At 37.6% G+C, this 24,453-nt stretch overlaps 1 protein-coding gene across 4 annotated transcripts; it reads left to right on the top strand.

Annotated features, from left to right (window-relative positions):
* Positions 1 to 24,448, top strand: strip2 (striatin interacting protein 2). 4 transcript variants are annotated; one of them, XM_084112590.1, is made up of 22 exons: positions 1 to 100; positions 5,294 to 5,363; positions 6,224 to 6,298; positions 8,393 to 8,527; positions 9,088 to 9,208; positions 11,423 to 11,491; positions 11,878 to 11,984; positions 12,122 to 12,249; positions 12,925 to 13,113; positions 14,640 to 14,690; positions 15,767 to 15,999; positions 17,630 to 17,695; positions 17,853 to 17,916; positions 18,567 to 18,638; positions 18,724 to 18,798; positions 19,493 to 19,590; positions 19,704 to 19,830; positions 20,866 to 20,966; positions 21,053 to 21,119; positions 21,265 to 21,369; positions 21,547 to 21,751; positions 23,163 to 24,448. In XM_084112590.1, the coding sequence occupies exons 1-22, from the start codon at positions 77 to 79 to the stop codon at positions 23,411 to 23,413; spliced, it is 2,433 nt and encodes an 810-aa protein (XP_083968716.1). In that variant the 5' UTR covers positions 1 to 76; the 3' UTR covers positions 23,414 to 24,448. The 4 variants fall into 4 exon arrangements, with proteins under 4 accessions (XP_083968716.1, XP_083968717.1, XP_083968715.1 ...); XM_084112588.1 differs by having other exon boundaries at positions 32 to 190; XM_084112591.1 differs by lacking the exon at positions 14,640 to 14,690 and having other exon boundaries at positions 24 to 100.
* Positions 24,449 to 24,453: the final 5 nt, after the last annotated feature.

Raw genomic sequence — 24,453 nt, 5'->3', positions numbered from 1 at the left:
GAGCGTGGAATCCAGCAGCGTATGTTCCAGTGTGACTGTGTATTTCCGTGCGGCGAACACATCCTCAGCCTGACAGATGCAGCAGACCGACGACATGGAGGTACCTTTACTTAATGATTCTAACAGTAACAGGCAGAAGTCTCTGGCTCAAGAGAGAGATGGGTTCAGCAATCAGCTGAAGGATTCGGAGGTAATCCGAGCACACTGACAGTTTGCACGGGTAGAGGAGTGTGTGTCTATATGTATAAGGTGGCTTGTTGCTGGGGGCTTTTAAATGCCTCGAGCTGTTATTTTAGAAACATGCATGGTGCTAAAAATACCTTCTCCGTAGGAATTTGATATGGTGTGACTGGCTGATGGTTTTATAGGGGATATACATGCGTTTCATGTGCATGCCTTTGAAGGGGAAACATGAAGGGTGCATTTGTTTCTCTCTTTAATTCCCACTTATTCCACTGTATATGTGCACATGCGCATGCAAAATGCTGAGAATGTATGTATTTGGCTCTTAATCATGTGTATACATCACAATAACCCATCATTGTCAGTGGGCATACATTCCAAATGCATTATATGAAAATAAATAATTCGCCAGCAGATTGTATATTACAAATAAATTCAGCAAAGTCTATTGAGTCAATAAAGTCTTGTTTCCACAGTTCTTATATATATTCAAAACCAGTTTGGTCAATATTAGCCTAATATTATAGAATATGTATTGGGATATTGGGCTTTAAAGGGGTCAATGGACTTTGTTGAATTTATTTGTAATATACAATCTGCTGGTGAATTATTTATTTTCATTACATTTATTTAAAAGAGGCATCCATCCATCCATCCATCCATCCATCCATCCATCCATCCATCCATCCATCCATCCATCCATCCATCCATCCATCCATCCATCCATCCATCCATCCATCCATCCATCCATCCATCCATCCATCGAACTTATTATTTATCAGTCATTAAAAATAAAAGCAAGCAAATGCATATTTGAGTCTCTCTTTGGCACCGCTCAGGGCATATTCAGTCTTCAAGGACAGTAACACATGTTGTGCTGGAATATGTCCAGCCTAGTGAAGTTATGGTAATGAATTCCTCAACCGTGATCATTGAGCATATTGAATTTTTTTTAATTTTTTTAGAGGAATTAGAGCGTGTTTTACTCCTGCAGCAGACAGTGGTGGGGAGGCGGTTTGAATGTACACAAAAAGCCTTAAAATTATGTGCATGGCTGGAGTTTATGACGAGGAGCGAAACTCAAGGGTCAAATATGTGAGGGATCTGTCATTAAACCAGAATATACTGGATGTGAACCTCTGTGCTTGGTTTTATGATATATGCATGTTAATATTAGTGATGAATTATTGTATCTGGCTGCATAAAAGGAGTTATGAATATTAAATGATGAATATTGACTGGCGTCTTTTGGTTTTTGGTTCAGTAGGTTAATGCTTGCACAGGGAACCACATTGTACAGCCCCGTTTTGAGATTTGAGATTTACAGATTATTCCAGTTTGTTTTCGCATGCAACTCTTGCTCAGTTGCTCCTTGTTATGGTTTGGTTGGGCTTTGATTCAGCTGCACTTTGGGCTTTAGATTCAATGTTGAAATTGATGTGAATATAACCAAAATATAAATAGAAAACTGGAGTTTTAACCCTGTAAAGCCTGACATATGAAATAAGACAGAAAAATATATATTTTTTAAATATTAAAAATATCTTATATATAGTAGCATATGTGTTTTTTTTTTTTTTTTACTGATTAAATATGACTAAATATCAGTGGTCACTCTATATCTGCCTATATCTAAATGTATTTTTAAGAAGATATTTAAATGCTTAGTTTTATGATCAAAGCTCTGTAGTTTTTATTGTGGGGGGCAAAACATAATGCAGTGCAATACAATGATAAAAAAAATAAATGTTCATTAAAAGATGTATCATATTTTGATACTTGCGTGTCTGAGTAATCCGTGTCATGATTCACGGCATAAATTAGTATTTTGTTTATAGGATGTTCTAGTCTATAAGTATCCACAGTTTGCCTTTGGATCAGATGTTTTGGCCCTTGACCTGCCATGTTTTCTCTAAAACCATCAGTATCTGGCATTGGTGTGTGTTTGACATGAGAGTTCTGCTTCTGGGAGATCAGAGTGGGAGTATAACATTTAGGGAAGATGTCTATAACGCTGTCAAAAGGAAAGCCCATGTCTCTCTCTATCTCTCTCTCTCTGTCTCTCCCACACAGTTCTCAGTTGGGGCCTTTAACCAGGAGTATCAATGCCATCTGCTCTTGAGGTCCAAAATAAAATGCCCCTGACTGTGCTACACATGTCTGTGACTAGAGAAAGAGAGAAGAGGGTTAACATGAGAAATCATTAGTTTTGTGTTTACAACTGCATGCATACATAAAATCTGCACATGCATTATGATGATGATGATTATGATGATTTCTCACATAAAGATCGCCCATAAAGCATTATACATTTAAAATTGAAATTTTGTTTTATTTCTAATCAGTAGTTTACACCGATGAAAAACAATTGGCCTGATGCGGACCAGTTATTTTAGTTTTTTATTTTAGTTTTATTCATATTTTAAATTAGCTTTTATTTTTATATTTTTATGTAAATTTTTAGTCATTTTGTTATGAGCTTTTGTCATTTTATTCATTTTTTTATATTGCTTTTTAGGTTTAATTTATTCATGTTCATTTTAATTACATTTTTAGTCATTTAATTTTGTGCTTTTGTCATTTTATCGGTTTAAAAAATATTGCTATTTAGGTTTAAAGCATTTATTTAATTGTTTTGTCATTTCATTATGTGCTTTTGCCATTTTTTAAAATTTATTTTTTATTTTTTAATTGCTATTTAGGTTTCATTTATTTTTATTTCAGTTTTATTTATTATTTATTTCCAATTAATAATTTTAGTGCTTCAACCTAAACTTATTTCAGTTTATTGCAAAGACAACATTTCTAATTTTCAACATCCCATTTCTATTTTTTAAGGGTTTTTTAAAATAATTTTTAATTATAATAATTTTTTTCAGCTTTATTTCAATTAACATAACTGTTTTTAATAGCTTTAGTTAACAATAATAACCCTGATAGGGACTTATTTTAAGTTTCCTCAATTGGCCGCTGCTAGTAAAGTCATCAATGTATTTTCAGCTAATAGCTGTCAAAGTAAAGAGTACTGTAAAAGCACTCTATGAGAAAGTAGAGCGAGGTCAACTATCACTTTGAAAATGATCTCAGGTCTTGAACTCTGTAGCTGAGTCCACCAATATCAAGAGCTCTTTCAGAATCATTGTGAAAAGATGTGGATAACGCTGGCCTGTATGGGTCGGTGGCAAAAAGAGTCCATTAGTCAAAAGGTAGCATGTGAAAGCAAATCTGAGCTTTGTCAAAAAGCATAATAGTGGGTGACCCAGTTGTAATGTTTTTTTGAGGTCAGATGCCTCCATAATCGAGCTTCAGATGTGGTAATTATGGGACAAGTCTAATATAAACATAACACCATGCAGTGAAGAATAGATAATGCAAAATACAGGGATGAATCATTGTATATTGCTGCATTAAATAAGTTATGAATATTAAATGATGAATATTAACTGGCATCTTTTGGTTTTTGGTCCAGATCAATTCTGATACAGGACACATTATGCAGCCCCGTTTTGAGATTTACAAATCTGTTTCAAGGCATAAAGGGGCGTTCCGCTTTTTCAGTTGCTCCATGTTTTGGTTTATTTGGGCTTTGATTCAGTTGCACTTTGGGCTTTAGATTTGACGATTATTCCAGTTTGTCTAAAACACTGTCTTTGTTTAAAACACTGTCTTTTTAATCTTTTGTCCACTTTCGACCACCTCTTTCCTGATTTCTTTAAGGGGAGGTTAATGTGTGGGTAAATGTATGGGCATTTTCAGATCTTTTGATCTAATGGAGGAAATAAGCTCACGCAATTTACATATGAACATGAAAGGAGACTGAAAAACATATGGAGAGCAGCATCTCTCCTTTCTGCTCTGACAGCCGCCAGATCACACTGAACATGATTGACGAAAATGCTTTTTAATACCAGGTGTAAACAGGGCCTTAGTCTAGCACAGTACACGCAGCAAGTTCTTTTTACATTTTTTTTATGAATAGAAAAAATAGAATATAAAGTGTTAGTATTAATGGGTCAAGTGTTGATGAAGAAGTTGCGTCTTTAGCTGTTTTTTGAAAATGGCTAAAGATTCAGCTGCTCATGTTGAGCTAGGCAGGTCATTCCACAGGGAACAATCAAGGTAAAGGTTTGTGAAAGTGATTTTGTGCCCCTTTGGGATGACGCCTCAAGGCACCATTCACTTGCAGAACTCAAGCTTCTGTAGGGCGCAAAAGTCTGAAGTAGTGAGTTGAGGTATGGGGTGCAGAGCAAGTGGTTATTCTGTTGGCAAACATCAGTGCCTTGAATTTGATGCGAGCCGCTATTGGCAACCAGTGAAAATTAATGAACAGAGGTGTGACGTGCTCTCTTCGGCTCATTAAAGATCACTCTCGCTGCTGCATCCTGGATCAGTTGTAGAGGTTGACAGTACATGCTGGAAGGCCTGCCAGAGAGCATTACAATAGTCCAGTATGGAACTATACTTTGGTAAAAAAAAACAACAAAAAAAAAACATATAATGAATCAAAGCTCATCACAAGTAGTTTTTCAAAAAACTGAGGTAAATATTAATATATACAAGGTGCACAAAAAAAAAAAAAAATGTCAGTAGAGAACAGTTACAAACCCAAAAAGCTTATTACAGACCCAAAAAGCTTATTACAGATGCAAACTTAGAAAATCGACCAATATTGTATAGCATCCAGTCACCTTTAACAAGCTATTTATAATCTGAGATGCTTTAATCCTATAGTCACAATTGAGTATGTGAATAGAGATGCAATGGGTGGCTTTAATTGTGACTCTTCACTTACTGTTGTATGCAGTTGTGCTTCTTCTTCATATTTAGATATTTTTGGCTACTGAGTTACTGTGTGGTACTGCACTGATGGAAATGCTCACTGTCAGTGTGTATGTGTGAGCATGTGTAAATTTCCTTTACATTTCCCACTCTGTAGTTGTTGAAGTACTAGAGTAGTGTGTCCGAGCTACATTTGCATAATTACAGGGAAAAGCACATGCTGATGAAATAGTGGAAAGACCTGAAATGCAGTTGGTAGGTGCTCCAGGATGTTAGACATGTGACACTTTCTGTTGTAGCAGTGCAGTTATTGTTTGCTTCTGGTCTGCAGGGGTCCATGGAGTCCCCCAACCTGGAGTTTGAATATGGGGACACAGATGGCTTCACTGCTGAGCTCTCAGGTCAGTCACACAAACATATCTGGGTGAACAATCACTGAATTTGGGTGATTTAATCTTTTAAAAGGATGTATTTAAATAACATATGGAAGCAGCACAAGAACAGTTTTAGATGTTGCAAGAGTTTAAAGGTAGATTTAATATTAAAATAGAATTAATTGAAGAACAGATGTGCATTATATACTGTATATATTTACTGATAAGTTTAATGTTGCAATTTTAACACTGGCCATGTGCATGGTTCTTGTGTTTCATTATAAATTGGAGCTTTTATGCCTTTAATTATACTAAATGTGGCAGTATATAAAGTATTAGGTTATACTTTATTTCAATAGTCCGCTTTAGACATTCTAATAGCTTTGCAACTACACACCAACTAACTTTTATTAATTTGCAACTACATGCCGCCTAACCCATTAGAGTATTGGTAGACTGTTAGGTTAGGGTTAGTAGAGCAAGTTTACATGTAGTTGCAAAGTTACTTTATATAGAATATCTGTTGGGGAGCATCAAAATAAAGAGTTATCAAATATTAAGTGGACAGTCTACTCTAATGCCTGCCAGTTAACATGTAGTTGCAAAGATACTTATAGTTAGTAGACTGTATGTTGGAAAAGTGTTACCAAGTATTATTATACAATATTATAATTTGTAAATGTTATTTGCTGTTGATGCTTGTTACTATAGTATTTAGGGACAGTTTGAGCCTCTCTGTCTAAATACTCATTATAGTGCATTTTAATTGCCATGTAATGCACAACATGCCAGTTAATGTTTAATGAATGTATTTTACTATGGAAAGCCCATGTCATGTGCTTGTTTTCTTTTAATCATTTAAATATTTTTTTGTCTCTTTCACACAGAGCTGTACAGCTACACAGAGGAACCAGAGTTCAGTCTAAACAGGGATTACTTTGAGGAAGACTTCAAGAATCATGGTAATGTAGCCAGTGTTATATTACAGCTAAAAGTCTAAGTCATATGTTTCTGTAATGCACTGCAAAAAAATAAAAAAATAATTTGTTTTTTTAGTAGAAACTTTGCGTTCTCAAACACAGATTAACAAACAGATCTTTATTTGTTATTGCATCTTCCACACTAACACTAACATCATAGTGTTTAAGATTTTTGTGCTAAAATTGCATTGTAATTGTAAGAAACCGCTTGGAGTGCAGGTTGGTTAAACCGCTAAGACCAGTCTTACAAGTTAGACATCACATTTTTTTTAAGACGGTTGATAACGTTTTTAAATCAGTTACTTAAAAACATAGATTGGCCTAATATGATACTGAAAAGTAAGACTGAATACCCCTTGACTAACTGCTAGTGGTCATACTAGATCTTAAGACACTGTCTTAACCTATTGGCTATGTTTATGCAACTGGCCGAAGCTTCATTTCCACCTGTGTCTGAAAGAGAACAGAAATAAAGCCTCAACAAAATTCCACAGTTCTTTTTCTGTGAGAAAAGAAGAAGTTTAATGAATGTTTATGTAGTGACGATATGTGTGTGTGTATGTGTGTGTGTGTAGCCTCAGGCTTTACCCTGCCTGCTGTGTGAACAAACTCACCTCACCAGACCTCTCTCTCTCTCTCTCTCTCTCTCTCTCTCTCTCTCTCTCTCTCTCTCTCTCTCTCTCTCTGTCTCTCTCTCTCTCTGTCTCTCTCTCTCTCTCTCTCTCTCTCTCTCTCTCTCTCTCTCTCTCTCTCTGTGTATGCCTTGGCACTGCAGTCTCTACTGAATGGAAAAAAGTGCCTGGATCACCCACGTGACGTTAACTTTTGTGCGTTTGTGTGCGCTGTACGTCTGTGTTGATTCTGAAGCAACTTCATGTCACGTGGAGTCGTTTACAAGACACATTCGTACTTTTGAAAGTTGCTGCCATCCAAAGTGGTCATCTTTTTTTTAATTTTGTCCACTTATGAGTTTAATTTTCCACCCTCTCTCAGGCTCTTACAAGAAAATAGGTCATTTAAAACTATTCCCATTTGAAATGCACTGCAATAAATGATTTTCTTTCTTAGTTCGTAGTTTTGTCTTGTTTTCTAGTACAAATATCTCAACATTCTTAAATCAAGATAAGGTCATGAATTGAGAAATCAAATTTTCCTTGATCTTTTAACATATAAGAGGTCAATCATGTACTATAAAAATGTCCTGTAAGTTTCAGAAATAAATGCTTCCTTTTATTGAAACCAGGCTCAGTATTTCAGGATTTCGTCTCAGTATGATGTAATAGTGTGCCAAAAGACCGCCTCTGCAGAAGAAGATCAACGCCTACTTCTACATCATTGACTCTTTAGCCCTGACCACCGATTTATGTCATGTAATAATTATGTCAAATTTAAGAATGCAGTTCATGACCCCTTTAAGGTGTTAAGTCTTCTTATGAAAAATGTATCAAAATGAAGTGAGTTTATGCTTAAAGAAATAAAAAATCTGCCAATGGGGTCAGAAAAATATGCTGGATTCAAAGGGAAAGCTAGATTTGTCTTGTTTTAAGCAAACATTTTGATAGATTTTTCAGGGAAACTTAAATTTTTTATTTTATTTTGCTTGATTCAAGAATATTTAGACATTAGCACTGGAAAACAAGACAAAAATACTGAGTTTTGCAGCAAACATTTGCTGCAATACTCCAAGATCAAAATCATTCCCATCAGAAATCAAATGTAAATCTTTCATTGTCCGATGAATGACCTCGGTGATTTAATTTTACACATTGCTTTCACTGAAGACTTTACAGCAGAAATCTGCCACACAAACTCTCTAATAAGCATATGGCAAATGTTTTACCAAGCGCATTTTCAAACCAGGAAGGTTTGTACAGTAATTTGCATTCATGAATCCCCCTCTCGTATATATAGTTGAGGAACATTTATGAGAATAAAGGTCAGTGAAGTGAACAAGTATGTGCCGCCCCTCTCACGGATGTTTGAGCAACACAAATCCTGACTAATCTTTCTCACATGTGAGAAATGAACCAGAATCAACATGGACAGAGATTTGATTCTTCTGTCCTCTGCTCTCAGTGAAGGGTCGGAGGTGGATGGAGTTGAGTTTGGAGGAGCAGAGGGCGTATGTCATGAGATTGCTGGATGCTCTGGAGGTCACCGATCGGGACAAGAGGCTCAAAGTGGCCCGGGCCATCCTCTATTTGGCCCAAGGTACGAATATAACACATGCAACCCCAATGCAATTGGTGAAACTAGTCAAGAACAAATCATATTTTGCACCCAAATCAAAAGAAAGATATTAAACTATATCTATTTTAGGATCATTAAGGCCATGGCAAAGTTCTTTTTCATTCTTGGCTTAGGGGTAAAAAGAAGTACAAAAAATGTCTAACCTCCCCAACTCAAAATTTTCTAGTGACTGGTCACATCAACATTTTTCAATTGGCCCAAGTGAAATTCTGTACATTTTAACTGTTTAAGTTTAACTGAAGAACTAAAATTATTCATGGGAAATAAAAACTAAAACTGAAATAAAAATAAATTTAACCTAAATGGGGGAAAAAACTAATTGCATGAAAAAAGTACATAATGAAATGACTAAAAAACCATAGAATTAAAATAAACATAAAAGCTCATTCAAAAATATGAATAAAAAATAAACTAAGAAAAATATTACACTGAGAATTTGCACATAAACCTGCTTAATTGGCATGAAAATAATAGCAAAAAAATGATTTCTTGTTTTTTCTTGCTTCTGTGTGTGTGTTAAGGTGTGTTTGACGAGTGTGACACAGAGGCCGACGTCCTCTACTGGTCTCGACACAATGTCTTCCTCCTCTACGACATGGGCATCTTCACGGCTCTGCTGGAGCTCCTCAGCATGGAGATAGAGTGAGTGTCTTCATTTCCCAAAATGCCTCAGTCTCTCTGTAGAGATCTGAGGCTGAGGCCAGACCATCTGCTCCAGGCAGGGAAAGACTGAAATATTGAAAGAGACAGACAGCGAGGGAAGTGTTTAACAGTGCTTCTATTTTTATTCTCTTTCTCCTGAGGGAGCAGGTTAGAAACGGCTCAGTCATGACTGCGTGTGTGAAACAGTGTTTAAGGGGTTGTGTATCTCTGCAGTTCTCCTGGGTGTTGTCCTAATGAGCCGTACACCTTTTCCTTTTCTGTTTCTTAATGCCCGCTGTGTATGGTAGCAGCTGCCTGGGTGGCACAGCGAACCAGTTCTCTATTTCTCTAATTACCCACATTAAGTACACTTCCATGTTAATGGATCTTTCTATTCCATTAAGAGAGCGATATCAGTGATATCAGATGTCTCTCTTAGTATTGCACATACTTTACAGCCACCCAGAACACCCTAAAAAACAACTCAAAAACGAATGTGCAAAGAACACATTAGTAACATCATAGCAACGGCCTGGAGTTGATACCTGATTATAAATCTCACCGGGTCAAAATTGCGTTGTTGAGACAAAAAAACGCAGATACAGTAAGTTGCAATGGTGAATAAGGCTGTATGTGTTTTATTATTACATTTAGAAATAATGTAAAATACCAGTAAACAATTTTAACGGTATTCAGAATAGAAATGCAAAAGAAAGTATAAAACTAACATATATTATGGTGGCCTCATATACGGCAAACCTAAACAAATATATTTTAAGCGAAACTGAAACTATATGGGAAATTCACTATACAAATAAGCCTGGGCTCTTGTACCTTTCTCATTCGGCACAACGTGTGCACTTTGCCCATGATTTAGAGACTAATAAAAAAAATTGTTGATTCAATTTATATTTCTTAGAAAAAGCTACAAAATAATGAAAAAACCCATGAAACATTTTATATTCACATATCCTAATTTTTATTAGAAAAATCTTCAGACATTAACATACAAAAAGAAACCTTTCGTAGCTAATATAATATAATATAATATAATATAATATAATATAATATAATATAATATAATATAATATAATATAATATAATATAATATAATATAATCAGTGCTGGTATTGTTAACTAAAACTATTAAGAATATAAATGAAATAAAGCTAAATAAAATATAAATATTAGATGTACATTTATAATTTTCGCTTAAGTTAAAAAACAAAAAAAATTAAAATGAGTTAAAGCTAAAAAGAAATTGCTAAAAAATAATAAAATGAAAAAAGCACAACAAAATTAATAAAACTTAAATTAAATTGAAACTTAAATAAAAGCAATTAATAATTCAAAATATAAAAAAGTACAAATAATACTAAAATAACACTGAATAATATAATATAATATAATATAATATAATATAATATAATATAATATAATATAATATAATATAATATAATATAATATAATTCATATAACAATCTGACTGTGTCCCTTGTGAACGTAGCTTTTTTTTCCGCAGCACATTTCAGATGATAAACTGCGGCTTATAATGTTTCATATATTAAATGCTAACTACCGTAGGTTTTGGTTCATCATATTCTTATGAAGTTAATATAAGCATCAAAGCAAGATCAAAAAGGCACAATTCTTTTGTGTATCACTCTCATACCAGCTGTCATCTCTGGTCTTTATTTCCTGCACCCCCGCCGTCTCTCTCCGTTTCCTCCTGCTCTTGTGTTCAGAGAGCCTCAGAGTGGCCGTGTTCTGTTCTTTAAAGACAGCCTGGCCACCATGCGGCTCCTCTTTCAAGCCCCTGCCTGGCGGATTTAATGTATTTGTACCATTGTCCCATCAGCCCACACAGCAGAACTGAGCTCAGGGAGGCCGTACCGCTGCCTCTTCTGCTGTTTATGATGCCGTACATTTAGCCCTCCAGCTTCTCTGAGCATTGATTCATATTTGGCCAAGCACAACATATTCAAATGATCAAGGTTGACAGCTTGTCAGGTGCAATAAGCTAGTATTTGTGCTGCAGAATGAAAGCAAGACATTAGACCACATGCCCTGTTTGCCTCTCACAAACTAATTTATATTGTATTTTGTGGCGTAATAAAACCATTGGCTGGTTGTAATGAGTCTTTTGATGCAGATGTTATGTAAGGATGTCCGTAGAGTGCTATTTTGAATTAGTATTGTTCTCTTTTCCTCCAGTAATAACCAGGCGTGCAGCACTGCGGTAAGAAAGCCAGCCATTTCGCTGGCAGACAGCACTGAACTCAGGTAAGATGTCCACTGGGAACGAATCATTTTCTTCTTTCACAGACATTCATACGCTCTCTCACAACATGACTTCTTTTCAACCAACCCACAATCCACTTCTCAGATTTACTGAGGCAGCCTCAGATCTTTCTGACGGCAGCCTCATATGCCTTCGTGTTTTCGAGCTCAATATATCTGCTCTCTCCAAGCATACATAATTGAGACCTGAATGTTGTTTTCCTGTAAGAAGTAAAGCTGCTGCATTAGCTGATTATAGAAAATACTTGCCTTTGGTCACAATAAACAAAGACACTCTCTCTCTCTCTCTCTCTCTCACTAATACACACGCTCTTACACAAATTAATCACTCGGATTGAAAGTAAAGGGATTTGCATTATGTTCTGAAGGGTTCTTCTGAGCATCATGTATCTGATGATTGAGACCATTCGTGTGGAAATGGAGGGTGACAGTCCTGAGAGGAAGGCAGCCAGAGAGGCCTTCAAAACAGAGTTGGGTGAGAAAGAACTGTGTCCTTAAGTCTTACAGATATACAGAATATAGTGTTCGTGTGTGTGTGTGTGTGTTGTGTTCGCAGTGGTTGGCTGTTGACCTTCTCTATGGTGCAGTGATTAACCTCCCTCCTCCTCTCAGGTTCACCCCTTTATAATGGAGAGCCTTTTGCCCTCCTCCTCTTCACCATGGTAACCAAGTTCTGCAGTATGAATGCACCCCATTTCCCCATGAAGAAAGTGCTGCTCTTACTGTGGAAGACCATACTGGTTAGTCTCAATACACACACATCAGAATTACTATAGAATATGTTCCAATTTAGATAAAAACTTCAATTCAATTCGATTCTGTTCTATTCTATTCTTTTTTTTAGTCTATTCCGCACATAAATCACTCCTCATTTTATGCTATTCTGTTATACTGTTATATTCAATTTGATTGCATTTCACTTATAGATTACTTCTATTATATTCAATTCTATTCTACACATCAATCACTGCCTATTCTATGCTGCTACATTCTATTTCATTCCATTTCACTTATAGATTACTACTTCATTTGTATTGTTTTGTATTCTATTCTATTCTATTCTATTCTACACACCAATCACTGCTTATTCTATTATGCTAAGTTACATTATATTTTATTCCATTTCACTTATAGATTAATTCTATTCTATTCCACACATTAATCACTGCTTGTTCTGTTATGCTAAATTACATTCTATTTTATTCCATTTCACTTATAGATTTATTCTATTCTATTCTATTCTATTCTATTCTATTCTATTCTATTCTATTCTATTCTATTCTATTCTCATAATACAAACATTGTGTCTATCATGGACTGTTTCAAGTCTAAATCAAGTCAATAACAGACCTGCTTCCGTCGCTATAGTGCTCTGTTCATTGATCTCTGTGTCTGTGTGTTGACGTGCACCTCAGTTCACACTGGGAGGTTTCGAGGAGCTGCAGGAGATGAAGGTGAGGATGAGAGAGCAGTTCAACCTGCCGCCGCTCCCTGAGGACAGCATTAAGGTGGTGCGAAACATGCGAGCCGCCTCACCTCCAGCCTCGGCCATGGAGCTCATCGAGCAACAGCAGCAGCAGAAGAGAGGACGCAGGAGCCGCAGGGTACGAGAAGCACACGACAAACACGCAGCTTTCGAAGCAGTTGCACAAGCAGAAACCATGTGAAGTACAATCACTGTGCCAGCATGAGTTGAGCTCACTACACACAACCACTGCGCATAAACCTATACAATCAGTATATGAAATACAGAACACACAAAAAAAATTCTGATCTGTGCTACCTATTTATACTAATATAATGGCCCACCCAGCCTAAAAAACATACACAACCTTTTAAATAAACACAAAATGGACTACATGCCTGTGTTTTACCACACTCCTGCCCTTGAAGACACTCTGACATTGCAATGGCAATGTCACAATGAGAGTGAAATTTAGCAGTGTACCGATTGGCCGGTCTGTCTGCACAACATTGTGGACCAATCACAGCAGGTTTCACGCTGCAAAAAAATTTTTTTTCTTATTTTTCCAGTACAAATATCTAAGCATTCTTAAAGCAAGAAAAATTTAATGTAGAAGCAAAATGACATTAAGAAATTAAGTCTTTAATGTTTTTGCTTAAAACAAGAATAAACAAAAAAGTATAAACTTGCTTACATGGATAGTTCACCCAAAAATGAAAATTCTGTCATTGATTATTCACCCTCATGTCATTCCAAACCCGGAAGGCTTTCGTTCATCTTCGAAGATCTTTTGAAGATCTTTTTGATGAAATCTGAGAGCTTTATGTCCCTCCATTGACAGCTACTCAACTATCACTTTGATGCTTCAAAAAGTTCATAAAGAGATCATAAAACTATTCCATATGAATTGAGCGGTTTAGTCCAAATTTTCTGAAGAGACACGATCGCTTTATATGATGAACAGATTGAATTTAGGCTTTTATTCACATATAAACATTCATCAACGCACACATCAGTTGTGGTAAACAGAAGCTCAAACATGTTCGCTTGACGTGCGAAAACCAATGAGGTTCATTCTCGTGTTATGCAGCACGTTTGAGCTTCCGTAAGAGGTTTGTTCTCACATGTCAAGCATGTTCGGTTGAGCTTCTGTTTATGTTCGCTGATCAATGTTTATATGTGAATAAAAGCCTAAATTCAATCTGTTCATTTTATAAAGCAATCGTGTCTCTTCAGAAAATTTGGACTAAACCACTTAATTCATTATGGATTAGTCTATTTATGAACTTTTTAAAGCGTCAAAGTTTCAGTTGTGTAGCTGGCAATGGATGGAGGGACAGAAAGCTCTCAGATTTCATTAAAAAAAAAACTTTATTTGTGTTCTGAAGATGAACGAAAGCCTTACGGGTTTGGAACGACATGAGGGTGAACTATCCCTTTAATGTTGATCCATTTTTAAGATCTTATGTCATTTTGCTTCATAAGTAAATGTATCTTGATTTAAGAATGTCTAGATATTTGTACTGGAAACTAAGACAATTTTTTTTTTGCAGTGCACAGTTTTTGACTTTCCTCTGTCTCCCTCTCTACTCCTTTCTGCCCTTTTCTCTCTGGGTTTTGGTTTTCCTGTTGGCTCATTCCCATCTCTTCCTTGTGTCCCTACAGAGTGCCTTTGTTGATAGCTTGGAAGGAGACAGTCCATATGCCAAGAAACAGGTCTTTACCCTAAACCCCTTTTGTGCATTTTCTTTGTTGTGGGCCGGCCTTGCACTCTTCCACTCTCTTTTCCTTCACAGCAATTTGTTTTTCCTTTGAAACTTGATTTGGGGAAGGGAAGGGTTCTGAGAAATACAGCTGACCATGGCTACCGGACATTAGCAAAACTCTCTCTCCTCCTCCTATCTTTCCATTTGCACATCTTTCCACACATTCTCAGTCAATGAGATCCACATAGACACACTACGGCTCCCACTAGCTAGCAGAATGGCTTCTTCTCATAGGCAACCAATCACAGCTGAGTCACCTTTGCTCATGGCCTCAGCACCGCCCACAGACACACTCATACATTGACTGCACTGGAACAAAGGATGACGCTCCACTAATGCACCTCATGCCTGCTGCTTGCTCTGAATCTTGCCATTCATCCGTTTGCACAACACTAGAGATGTAAAGAACTTGTTTTTTGTGCCTTAGTTGAACTGAACCTGCACAGGAATGTTGAAAAAGGAGTTGCAGTGTTGTATCTAGAATGTATGAGTCCCCAAAATTGCGTCAAGAAGTCAAAGTTTTTGTGATGCTTATCATTTGCAGGTTCACGGAACGGTAAGTTTCAGCAATAAACTAATGGATGGGGAATGTAATCTGAAGACTAAACAATGAAAAATTACCTCAAGTAAGTGGTAAGCTCAAGTAGTGACCCTTATGTGAGTCTCGTTCAGTGACTGTAAACATTTGAAACCTCTCATTCAGGATGTTTCAGTTTGGACAGTTGACATTTTATTTTACATAAAAAGGATGCCAAATGAAACAACTTGATTTTAAAATTACAGTATAACACACCAATCGGTCGGCCGTCGGTGAGCGTCTGACGGGCTAGTTTTTGCGGTGTGTTCAAGTGTAGCATTTTGGTCAAGATGCAGCCAACGCTAGGCTACAACACAATAGCCTTTCGTCACCAATGTCGGTTTGGTGTGTTACGGCCTTTAAAACTTATAAATGAGACTCGATATCAGGGTCCAGAGTAATATGCACATTTGCAACTTGATATTAAACTCTTTCTTCTTCTCTTGCAGCCCCTGGTCAAGCAGGACAGCCTGGACACTTACAACGAACGGGACCCTTTCAAGAACGATGATGCCCGGGATGAGGAAGATGACCCAGAGGATGTGGACAGTGGCATCGAGGGAGAGGTCGACCCTCTCGACAGAGACGTCATCATCCAACCGCCACCACCACCACCACCGCTGCGGCCCCCGACTGAGAGAGTGTCCTTCCCCAAGGGCCTGCCCTGGGCCCCCAAAGTCAGGTAGCGTACAAGATCTTTTCTTCAAATGTGACTCTACAGGATGGCCAGAATAACTATAAACTCAGGGCTTTTTTCACTGTTTTCAAAATACACACCACATTGGATATTACCTGCCATTCATTTTCACTTAAAAAAGATCCTAAAGATAATGTCAGCGACTTACCTATGATGCATCAACCTCACGTTTGCATAGGCTGTACTATTTGAATTCATGATTGGTTGACTGCCAAATTAAAATATTAAACAAAACGATTAACCGATTACTGGTCATTTCAAATAAGCGTTTCTTTTCAGAATGATTGAACTTAATTTACTTTTTTGTTCCTGGTAAAGTTTTGTTTGTTTTTGTTTTCGTTCCTTGAACCGGTTCAGAGCCCTGCATAAACTGTACTATATCGAATATGACTGTGTGTTTTTTGCAATGAGTTCAGGGATACTTAAACTACTGTTCAAATGTTTGTAAGGGGTTAATACATTTTTTTTTATATATTTTTGAAAGAAGTATATTATGCTCACCAAGGCTGCATTTATTTGATAAAAAATACAGTAGCTATGTTTCCATCCACCAATTTTTATGCGCATCCGATATGAAGACATGCGCATAAACTACGATGGAAATTGTATGATGGAATACATTTACTGAATAAATCCCTCTGCGAAACAAAAAAATCACATGACTTTGCCTCAACAGAGGATGTGATTGGATAACTGAACTAACCAGCGGACCTATCGCATCAGTAGCCTCTCAAATGTTGGTTTGGTTATTCTGAAATGCCTGAGTCAAAGTCTGTCATCAAAATGATTTGGTCTAATTCCCTTCCAGAAACAGATAACATGACAGCATTTACTGCATTTCATCTTTGCACTCTGAGGTGCAAGTCATTTATGATGTAGGAAAAAGAGCCATAGTAGCTTCCCCTATTGCAGTAACTTCCATTTTTATTACAGAAATTTTGTGACAATTTCCCAGGAAGTGATGAATTTGTTCTCCTGAACACATGGGGTGGAAACGCTGCTTTATTCGCAAATGTTTCATGCAATATTCCAATTTTGCGCATAAGTTAAATTTGCAACTTTGTCATGAGAACAGTAATATTCTGAAATATTTAAAATAACTGTTTTGTATTTGAATATATTTTAAAATGCTCCATACTGTATCTGTAGAGACTCGTCTAACTGCCTAGAAAAATCTACTTCAGCTCCTGTGCTAGAAATACAGGCTCCAGTATGTCTGGCTTAAATAATGCATATTTGTGGACAGAGACTGATGAACATGGAGAAACATAGAGGAAGAAAGGAAAGAAGGAAAAGAGATGAATTTGGAACAGTGAAAGCTGTGACAGTCACAATTGATCAAATCCTCTTGATTATTTGTCATGCAGTACAGTATTTACCTGTGAATTGTAATGCTGTGCTGAGCTGCACTGCTGCATGAAGATGAGAAGGATAGGGTGGTGGAGGGGGTGTTGCAGCAATTTAAAGAGGTTAGCATAAAGATGACAGTTCTGAAGGGATACCTTTACGTTAATCTTTTTGATGTCTGTTGGTAGCAGTCCTGTCCTAAACTAAGAAAAAGCTGTTTATAGCAAACCAACTCCTCATGTAGTCCATTCCCGTCTTTCTTCCACAGAGAGAAAGACATCGAGCACTTTCTGGAGACCAGCAGAAATAAATTTATCGGCTTCACCTTGGGAAAGTGAGTCTTTGATCAGTTCACCTGGGCTAAAGCTCCTCCACTGAGGTTACAAATCTATGATAACCTATAATAATGGTCACCTTCATTATCATTAAATCAGTATACTCTGCTGTTTCTGTTTTACAGTGTGTATTTGTTCTTTCTGATGTTATTTTAGTGACACTGACACTCTGGTTGGGTTACCCCGGCCCATACATGAGAGTGTAAAGACTCTGAAACAGGTAAGCATGGAAACATTTTTGTTTTCTTCTGGGAACGAACACGTCACAATATTCCTCATTTAAATAATTCCCGCCCAAGGCATACGCAGAATAAAGGGGCAGGGCCTGGTTGAGTTAGTTAGTACTGGGTTAAAACTCGCTGTTCTGGTAAGGGGCGTGACATTTCCCAAACACGCTCAAAGCGCTTGACCAATCACAACACACTACTCCAGCCAACCAATCAGAGCACGTTGTGCTGTTTGGAAGGAGAGAGACAGGAACTAAACAGAGCATTACTGACAGACCGGGAAGCGAGGTGCTGCAACAATGTCAAATATGTAAAAAATCCAAAAATCAAGCTTGAAAACGTATTGTAGTAGACCCCAAAAACAAAATCAAGATTTTTGAGAAAAGGAATAGGTTTTCTTTAACAAAGATGGTTTGAACATTACTATAAATATGCATGAATACTAAATGGTAATTTTCTATTGAGACTCCGTAAGTGGATTATACCTTTCGGGTTTACCAGCTGTTCTGTCACAGATATGCATTGACATGAATCCAGTGGTATAATGAGTGCTCTATTGGGGCTCTTTCAGCCAATCACAGTTTAGATATCCATCCTTGGTCACCATGGCAATTCTCTCTCACTGATCCCTTTCTCTCTCAAGCACAAGTATGTCTCCATAGCGGAGGTCCAGATCAAGAGAGAGGAGGAGCTGCAGCAGTGCCCCATGACTATGGTAAGTGACTCAAGTTCACTGCTCTTGTGCATTTATTACTGGTTCATTAAGCTGTCAATCGGAATTGTCTCTTTTGATTGGCTAGGGTGAGGAGGAGGTGGAAGAAACACCTGCAGAGATTCTATATTTGGGAATGTTGCCCAGCCTCTCACAGTATGTTGTAAGTGTCCCCTACACTTCATCTTTCTAACTCAATTTTACACAAACATTCTAATTACATATTCACAAGCATCTGAGTGTGTTTTTGATCATTTTCTTTCTGATAATATTTTACAGCTCTATCTCTCTTTAAGGCCAGACACTACAGGCAAAAACATTTGTTTGTTTTTCATGCACTGGTCAGTTTTGAGAATTTGGGCTATTTTATAACGTAGTTGCTGACTAGTGGAAAGAAAACACTCTTAAGTGTTTATTTTATTGCACTTTATGTATTATTTGCATCGTCATTTCAAGTTTTCTCGAAATGAGTCAGAAATGTCCACTTCAGTAGTATTTACTTACAGCAAACTTTCCAGTTTTATTCCTATATTCTATATTCTCACAGTTTTTACTTTTTTTGTTTTCCTTCTGGCTGTTGACAGTATTTTCTGATTTATGGAATGATAAGAGAATTCCCCTCTGTAAAAACCTTTGACTGTAATATTTCAATAAAATGAAACCAGAATTTGTTTAATTTTACCAATGCTCCGATTGTCCAAAAACACATTCCATAGAAAAATCGTGAAACTCTGCTCCCTGATCTACTTCCCAATACTGGATTATGCATAACATTTGGTAATAGTGTAGTGCTAAATGCATGCAACTATTCAGACAAACCAGGTAGGAGTGTTGCACTAATGTTATTCTCTTTGTAGATTGCTCTTTTGAAGCTGCTTCTGGCTGCAGCTCCAACCTCCAAAGCAAAGACAGATTCTATCAACATCCTAGCCGACGTTCTGCCAGAGGAGATGCCGTAAGTCTACACACAAACGCACATACAACAGAGACTAAAATGATGCATGAAAAGATCAGTGCAGTTTGTTTTAGATGCACAGCAAACATTTGCCATATTTGTGTGTGAAACAGAATCACCGTCCTCCAGAGCATGAAGCTGGGCATTGATGTGAACAGACACAAGGAGATTATCGTCAAAGCGATTTCAGCTCTCCTGCTACTGCTGCTCAAACACTTCAAACTCAACCACATATACCAGGTCAGACTCTTCCCCCCCTCTCTCTCTTTATTTTCCATTCCTTTCTCTGCTTGTGTCTCTCTGATCTCCTGCACTTGACTGACCCTGCATTCTGCTGATAGGCTCGCCGTCAAAGCACCATTGATCTCAAGACAACTACAATGAGAAAAGCTCTTAAATTAAAAAAAGATACTATAATGCATCAGTAAGAAAGACAAATATTTCAAACTAAAGAGAGGATTTTGATCTTTTTCAGCTCGACCAGTAAAACCCACTCGGATGCTAAGAAATCTGAGAATTTCTCTCCTTATACATCAGATAATTTAAAAATATTAGCAGGGTACAAGAACAAAGTGTCTTGCCAGCACAGTTCAGACTAATCCTGTATGATGAGCGTGACAAATTATGAAAAATGAACGTGGGTGTTTTTTTTTCAAGTGTCGCCCTCTATTGGTGGAGAATGGAAGCGGTGACAAATAGCTCTGCTCTGTGGGAAGAGTTTTATAACACACTTATTTTGTCATGCCAGTTTACCCCTTCTCACACTCGACTTAAAGGATCACATCTTCATACAGCACTGAATAATCAGCTACTAAAGGCAGTCACGCACCCCTTTTCCTTCTCTTTCCATTTCAATTACCAAATCACTCATTTGCTCAGATTAAACATTGCTGATCCACTGATATATCCCGCAGAGCTGATGTACAGTTAATTCTGGGTAGCTCTTTGACAGAGAAGTTTGCCCATTGAGGTCTAAAGCCGTAATAAATGGAGAACAACTGGAGGAGACAAATCACTCTTCAGTATGCATCTCAGTCTCAGATGAATGCCTTACAAATGAAAGCCTAATGAAAGCTCATGTGAGAACTACAGAAGATGGCAGTTAATTATAGATATTATGGGCCAAACTGACATCCTCTCTATGTAACACACTGGATTTAAATGGTCATTCCACCTTATATTAAAATGTAGTGTTGTTCATATGCTGAAGATTTTTATGAAGTACATTATTTATGAACATGATGTACTGAATGTTTTTTTTTACATCCCGAACAGTTTGATTATGTGGCTCAGCACCTGGTGTTTGCCAACTGCATCCCCCTCATCCTCAAATTCTTCAACCAGAACATTATGTCTTACATCAGTGCCAAAAACAGGTAGACATTTAGATTTATGCTCATTTAAACCAACTCCTGTGTCCGTAATTTGTTTAAAAAAAACACATTGTGTTTTCTGATGGCAGCATTTGTGCCCTGGATTTCCCACATTGTGTGGTTCATGAAATGCCTGAACTCACAGCTGAAAGCCTGGTAATTATACAAAACACTGCTTTTATTTACTGTCAGGTTTTTTTTTACTTAAACTCCAGATAATATTTTATAGGTGACTGAAAAGATAAAGATGGCACTTTGAATGTTGTTAAGACGGTGAATGTGTGTCTGTGTGTGTAAACAGGAAGCTGGTGACAGTAATCAGTTTTGCTGGCGTAATCTCTTCTCCTGCATCAACCTACTGAGGATCCTAAACAAAATAACCAAGTGGAAACACTCGAGAACTATGGTGAAAGAAAGAAAATATTCATTTTAAAGATCACTAGAGCATTAAGTATCATTTTCTAATACATATCTATGCCTCCTTCACAAAATGTGAATGAATTTCTTTGTAATTTGTTGCATTCATATGAATGGTTTTGTGTACAATTTACATTGGTTTTTGTTGGTTGTCTTTCCTTTACAGATGCTTGTGGTGTTCAAATCTGCTCCCATCCTGAAGAGGGCACTCAAGGTCAAACAGGCCATGATGCAGCTCTATGTTCTCAAACTCCTCAAGATCCAGACCAAGTATCTGGGGCGCCAGTGGAGAAAGAGTAACATGAAAACCATGTCCGCCATCTACCAGAAAGTCAGACATCGGCTCAATGACGACTGGGCGTATGGGAATGGTAAATATCTGTTTTGTTTTTTACTTCTGGGTCATGGAGCAGAGCAGGGCCATTGAGCAAGACACTTAACTTAAGGGAGGAAGACCCTATGGAAAGTGTACTGTAGGTTACTTTGAATAAACTGATCAGATTCCAATTTAGAATATTTCAGATGTGTCCTTGATCATGAATCATAGTGAATCATGAGTCATTCACTGTATTCAAAATTCAAATATTTCCCCAAACTTTAGTAGGCAAATGCTACTAGTAGGCAAAAAGAAGTAACGCAACTGACACTGTAGGTCACATGACTGACAACATGGCGGATGTCCAAATGTCATCCATACTATATAGAACGTACTTTAACGGGTGCGAAGTGAGTTTCAAACCAAATGTAGTACCTACTATACAAGCTGTGTCCCAATTCAGAGCCTGCATCCTTCAAAGGCCGAATGCGTTTGAGCGGCTTGATGAAGGCTGTCCCATTTCGAATGCTCCTTCAAATGCAGCCTATAAATGTATCGTTCGTTTCCCGGGCTGTTAAGGATAGAACGGATGGAACATACTCAGCCTAGCCAATCCCAATAATCATTGTGCTCTGATGAGGACTACATTTTTTTAGGGTTTAACTTAAACCAGGCTCAGACTACAGGAGTTTCAGGAAGATTTATGCCCGATTTACTCCTCCCGACATTCAGAGAAAAAAATCACGTCCAGGGCATCGGTCAGTTCCAATGTTCAACCCAGATTATTAAGTGACAGAACTTTTGAAATGGAGAACAGCGAAACAACAAGCAGCTGTACTGGTCCGGTGGACAACGGAGACGGAGTACGGCTGGTCGAAATGTGGCAACAACACGACTTCCTTTATAATGTCTCCTCATATAATGTCTACAGCCAGTTGCCGCGACACAGTATCCATTTAGTTTACATCCGCTTCCCTGTGAGATGCTAAATCTGGCATGTTAAGAAAGAATGTCTTGTAATGTGAGGTGCGCCAGGATTTTCAAATCATGTAGTGTGTGTAAGTTTGAGATTTGAAAGAAGAAAATCTGTGAAGATTCTCTTCTTGTGCTTGATGCAACCAGATTCCAGTTGTGAACTCTGAATAGAACTTTCAAAAAAGTCCAGTACTGGAGTTTTAAGCGTTACTGCCACTCGTCAACAGTAGCTGCCTGTCACAGCTGCTATAGGTGAGTCCCTTGTAGGCTAGACCATCCCATTTAACAACACTCGTTAAACTTTCCTGGACTTCGAAAGCGTGGGCTTTAAAGTCTGCGCACTTCGAAGGATGCAGCCTCTGAATTGTGACACTGCTACAGTATGCGATTTCAGTTGCAGCGATAGTGTTCCACATTATCTGTTCTCATATGTAATACATACTGTGTGTCATAGCTTTCAAATGCTCCTATATTTCCTTCTCTTCTCCCAGATATCGACGCTCGGCCGTGGGACTTTCAGGCGGAGGAGTGTGCACTGCGCGAGAGCATCGAGAAATTCAACACGCGGCGTTACGATAAGAATCAGAACAGCGAGTTTACGCCAGTGGACAATTGCCTCCAAAGCGTTCTAGGTCAGCGCGTCGACCTGCCCGAAGACTTCCATTACAGCTACGAGATGTGGCTTGAAAGGGAGGTGTTCTCCCAACCTATTCAGTGGGAAGGTCTGCTACAGGCCCAGTGATCCTACTGTGATGATCATAAGACATTTGTTTCTTATTAAACCGACACAATTACTGTGGCTTACGATCGACAGAGAAATGTTTAAAGCACTGAGGGTCTGCCGTTCCTGTTCTGTAATGAATTCTTGTAAATATAGATATATATATGTGATTATGGAATGGTGGTCTTCCTTTGGAAATGGAATGAAAGAATGATATCTTCTCCAATAACTGAAGCACACTTTGTATAATGACTGCATAACTACAGTATTCTAACATAGGCTATATACTATTTTGAAATGATCAATATTTATTTATATGGTCACTCACTGTGTCTAACTGTGGAAATGTTTAGTTTTTATGTAAATATGATCACTTCATTAGGTTGTGAGGTACCCCCTGAGTCTGAGGTAGGGTCCCTCTTGAAAAGCAGTTGTGTCATTCAGAGTTCATTTGTTAAAACTCCACTGGTTATTTATTTATCTCTGTGGCATCATGTGTTAAACAGGAGGACGTCTATGTTCTCGAGAAAGCAGTGAGTCACCTCTTTTTGTCCCCATGTAGCACTGCACCACACAAAGACCCCTGAGCAGCACAATACACACATTCAAAGTGTCCTTGGTGACTTTATCGTCACCCACACTAGACATGTCACTCGTTAAATGGTGCTGGTTTTTAACGCTTCATTTCATCTTCTTGTTAATTGTCACACTTTTTTTCTGAGATTATCTGACAAGTTCTTGTGAAGCACTGGAAGAATAATTTGTGCTCTCTCCATCAAAACAGTGTTATATATGGCACCTCATCATGTTCATCAGGTTTATTTTACTGGGTTTGTCTTGCAAATCATTTCTTGATTTTTATATTCTCATTGTTTTGTACTAAATTAAGGTGCTGTGTAAATGAAACTACCTATGATGATCCATGCCAAATATAGCACTACCACTTTTTTTTTTATATGTACACTAATTAGTTGTATTTGTACAGACTGCACTGTAAGTGAATGTGGCAAATTGATGTAAGAGTCTTTAATAAATTATAAATGGAGTTAATCATTACCTTG

The sequence above is a fragment of the Abramis brama genome (genome assembly GCF_963993115.1).
Source record: "Abramis brama genome assembly, chromosome: 4".
Classification (NCBI taxonomy): domain Eukaryota; kingdom Metazoa; phylum Chordata; class Actinopteri; order Cypriniformes; family Leuciscidae; genus Abramis; species Abramis brama.
The sequence above is the reverse complement of the archived record's forward strand: the minus strand, read 5'-3'. Positions and strand labels throughout refer to the sequence as shown.

Coding starts and splice junctions, on each gene's coding strand:
- strip2 (XM_084112588.1), top strand. CDS start 77: ATGCAGCAGACCGACGACATGGAGGTACCTTTACTTAATGATTCTAAC. Junction 13,114..14,639: donor GAGGACGCAGGAGCCGCAGG/GTACGAGAAGCA, acceptor GTGTCCCTACAG/AGTGCCTTTGTTGATAGCTT. Junction 18,639..18,723: donor AGCAGTGCCCCATGACTATG/GTAAGTGACTCA, acceptor TTGATTGGCTAG/GGTGAGGAGGAGGTGGAAGA.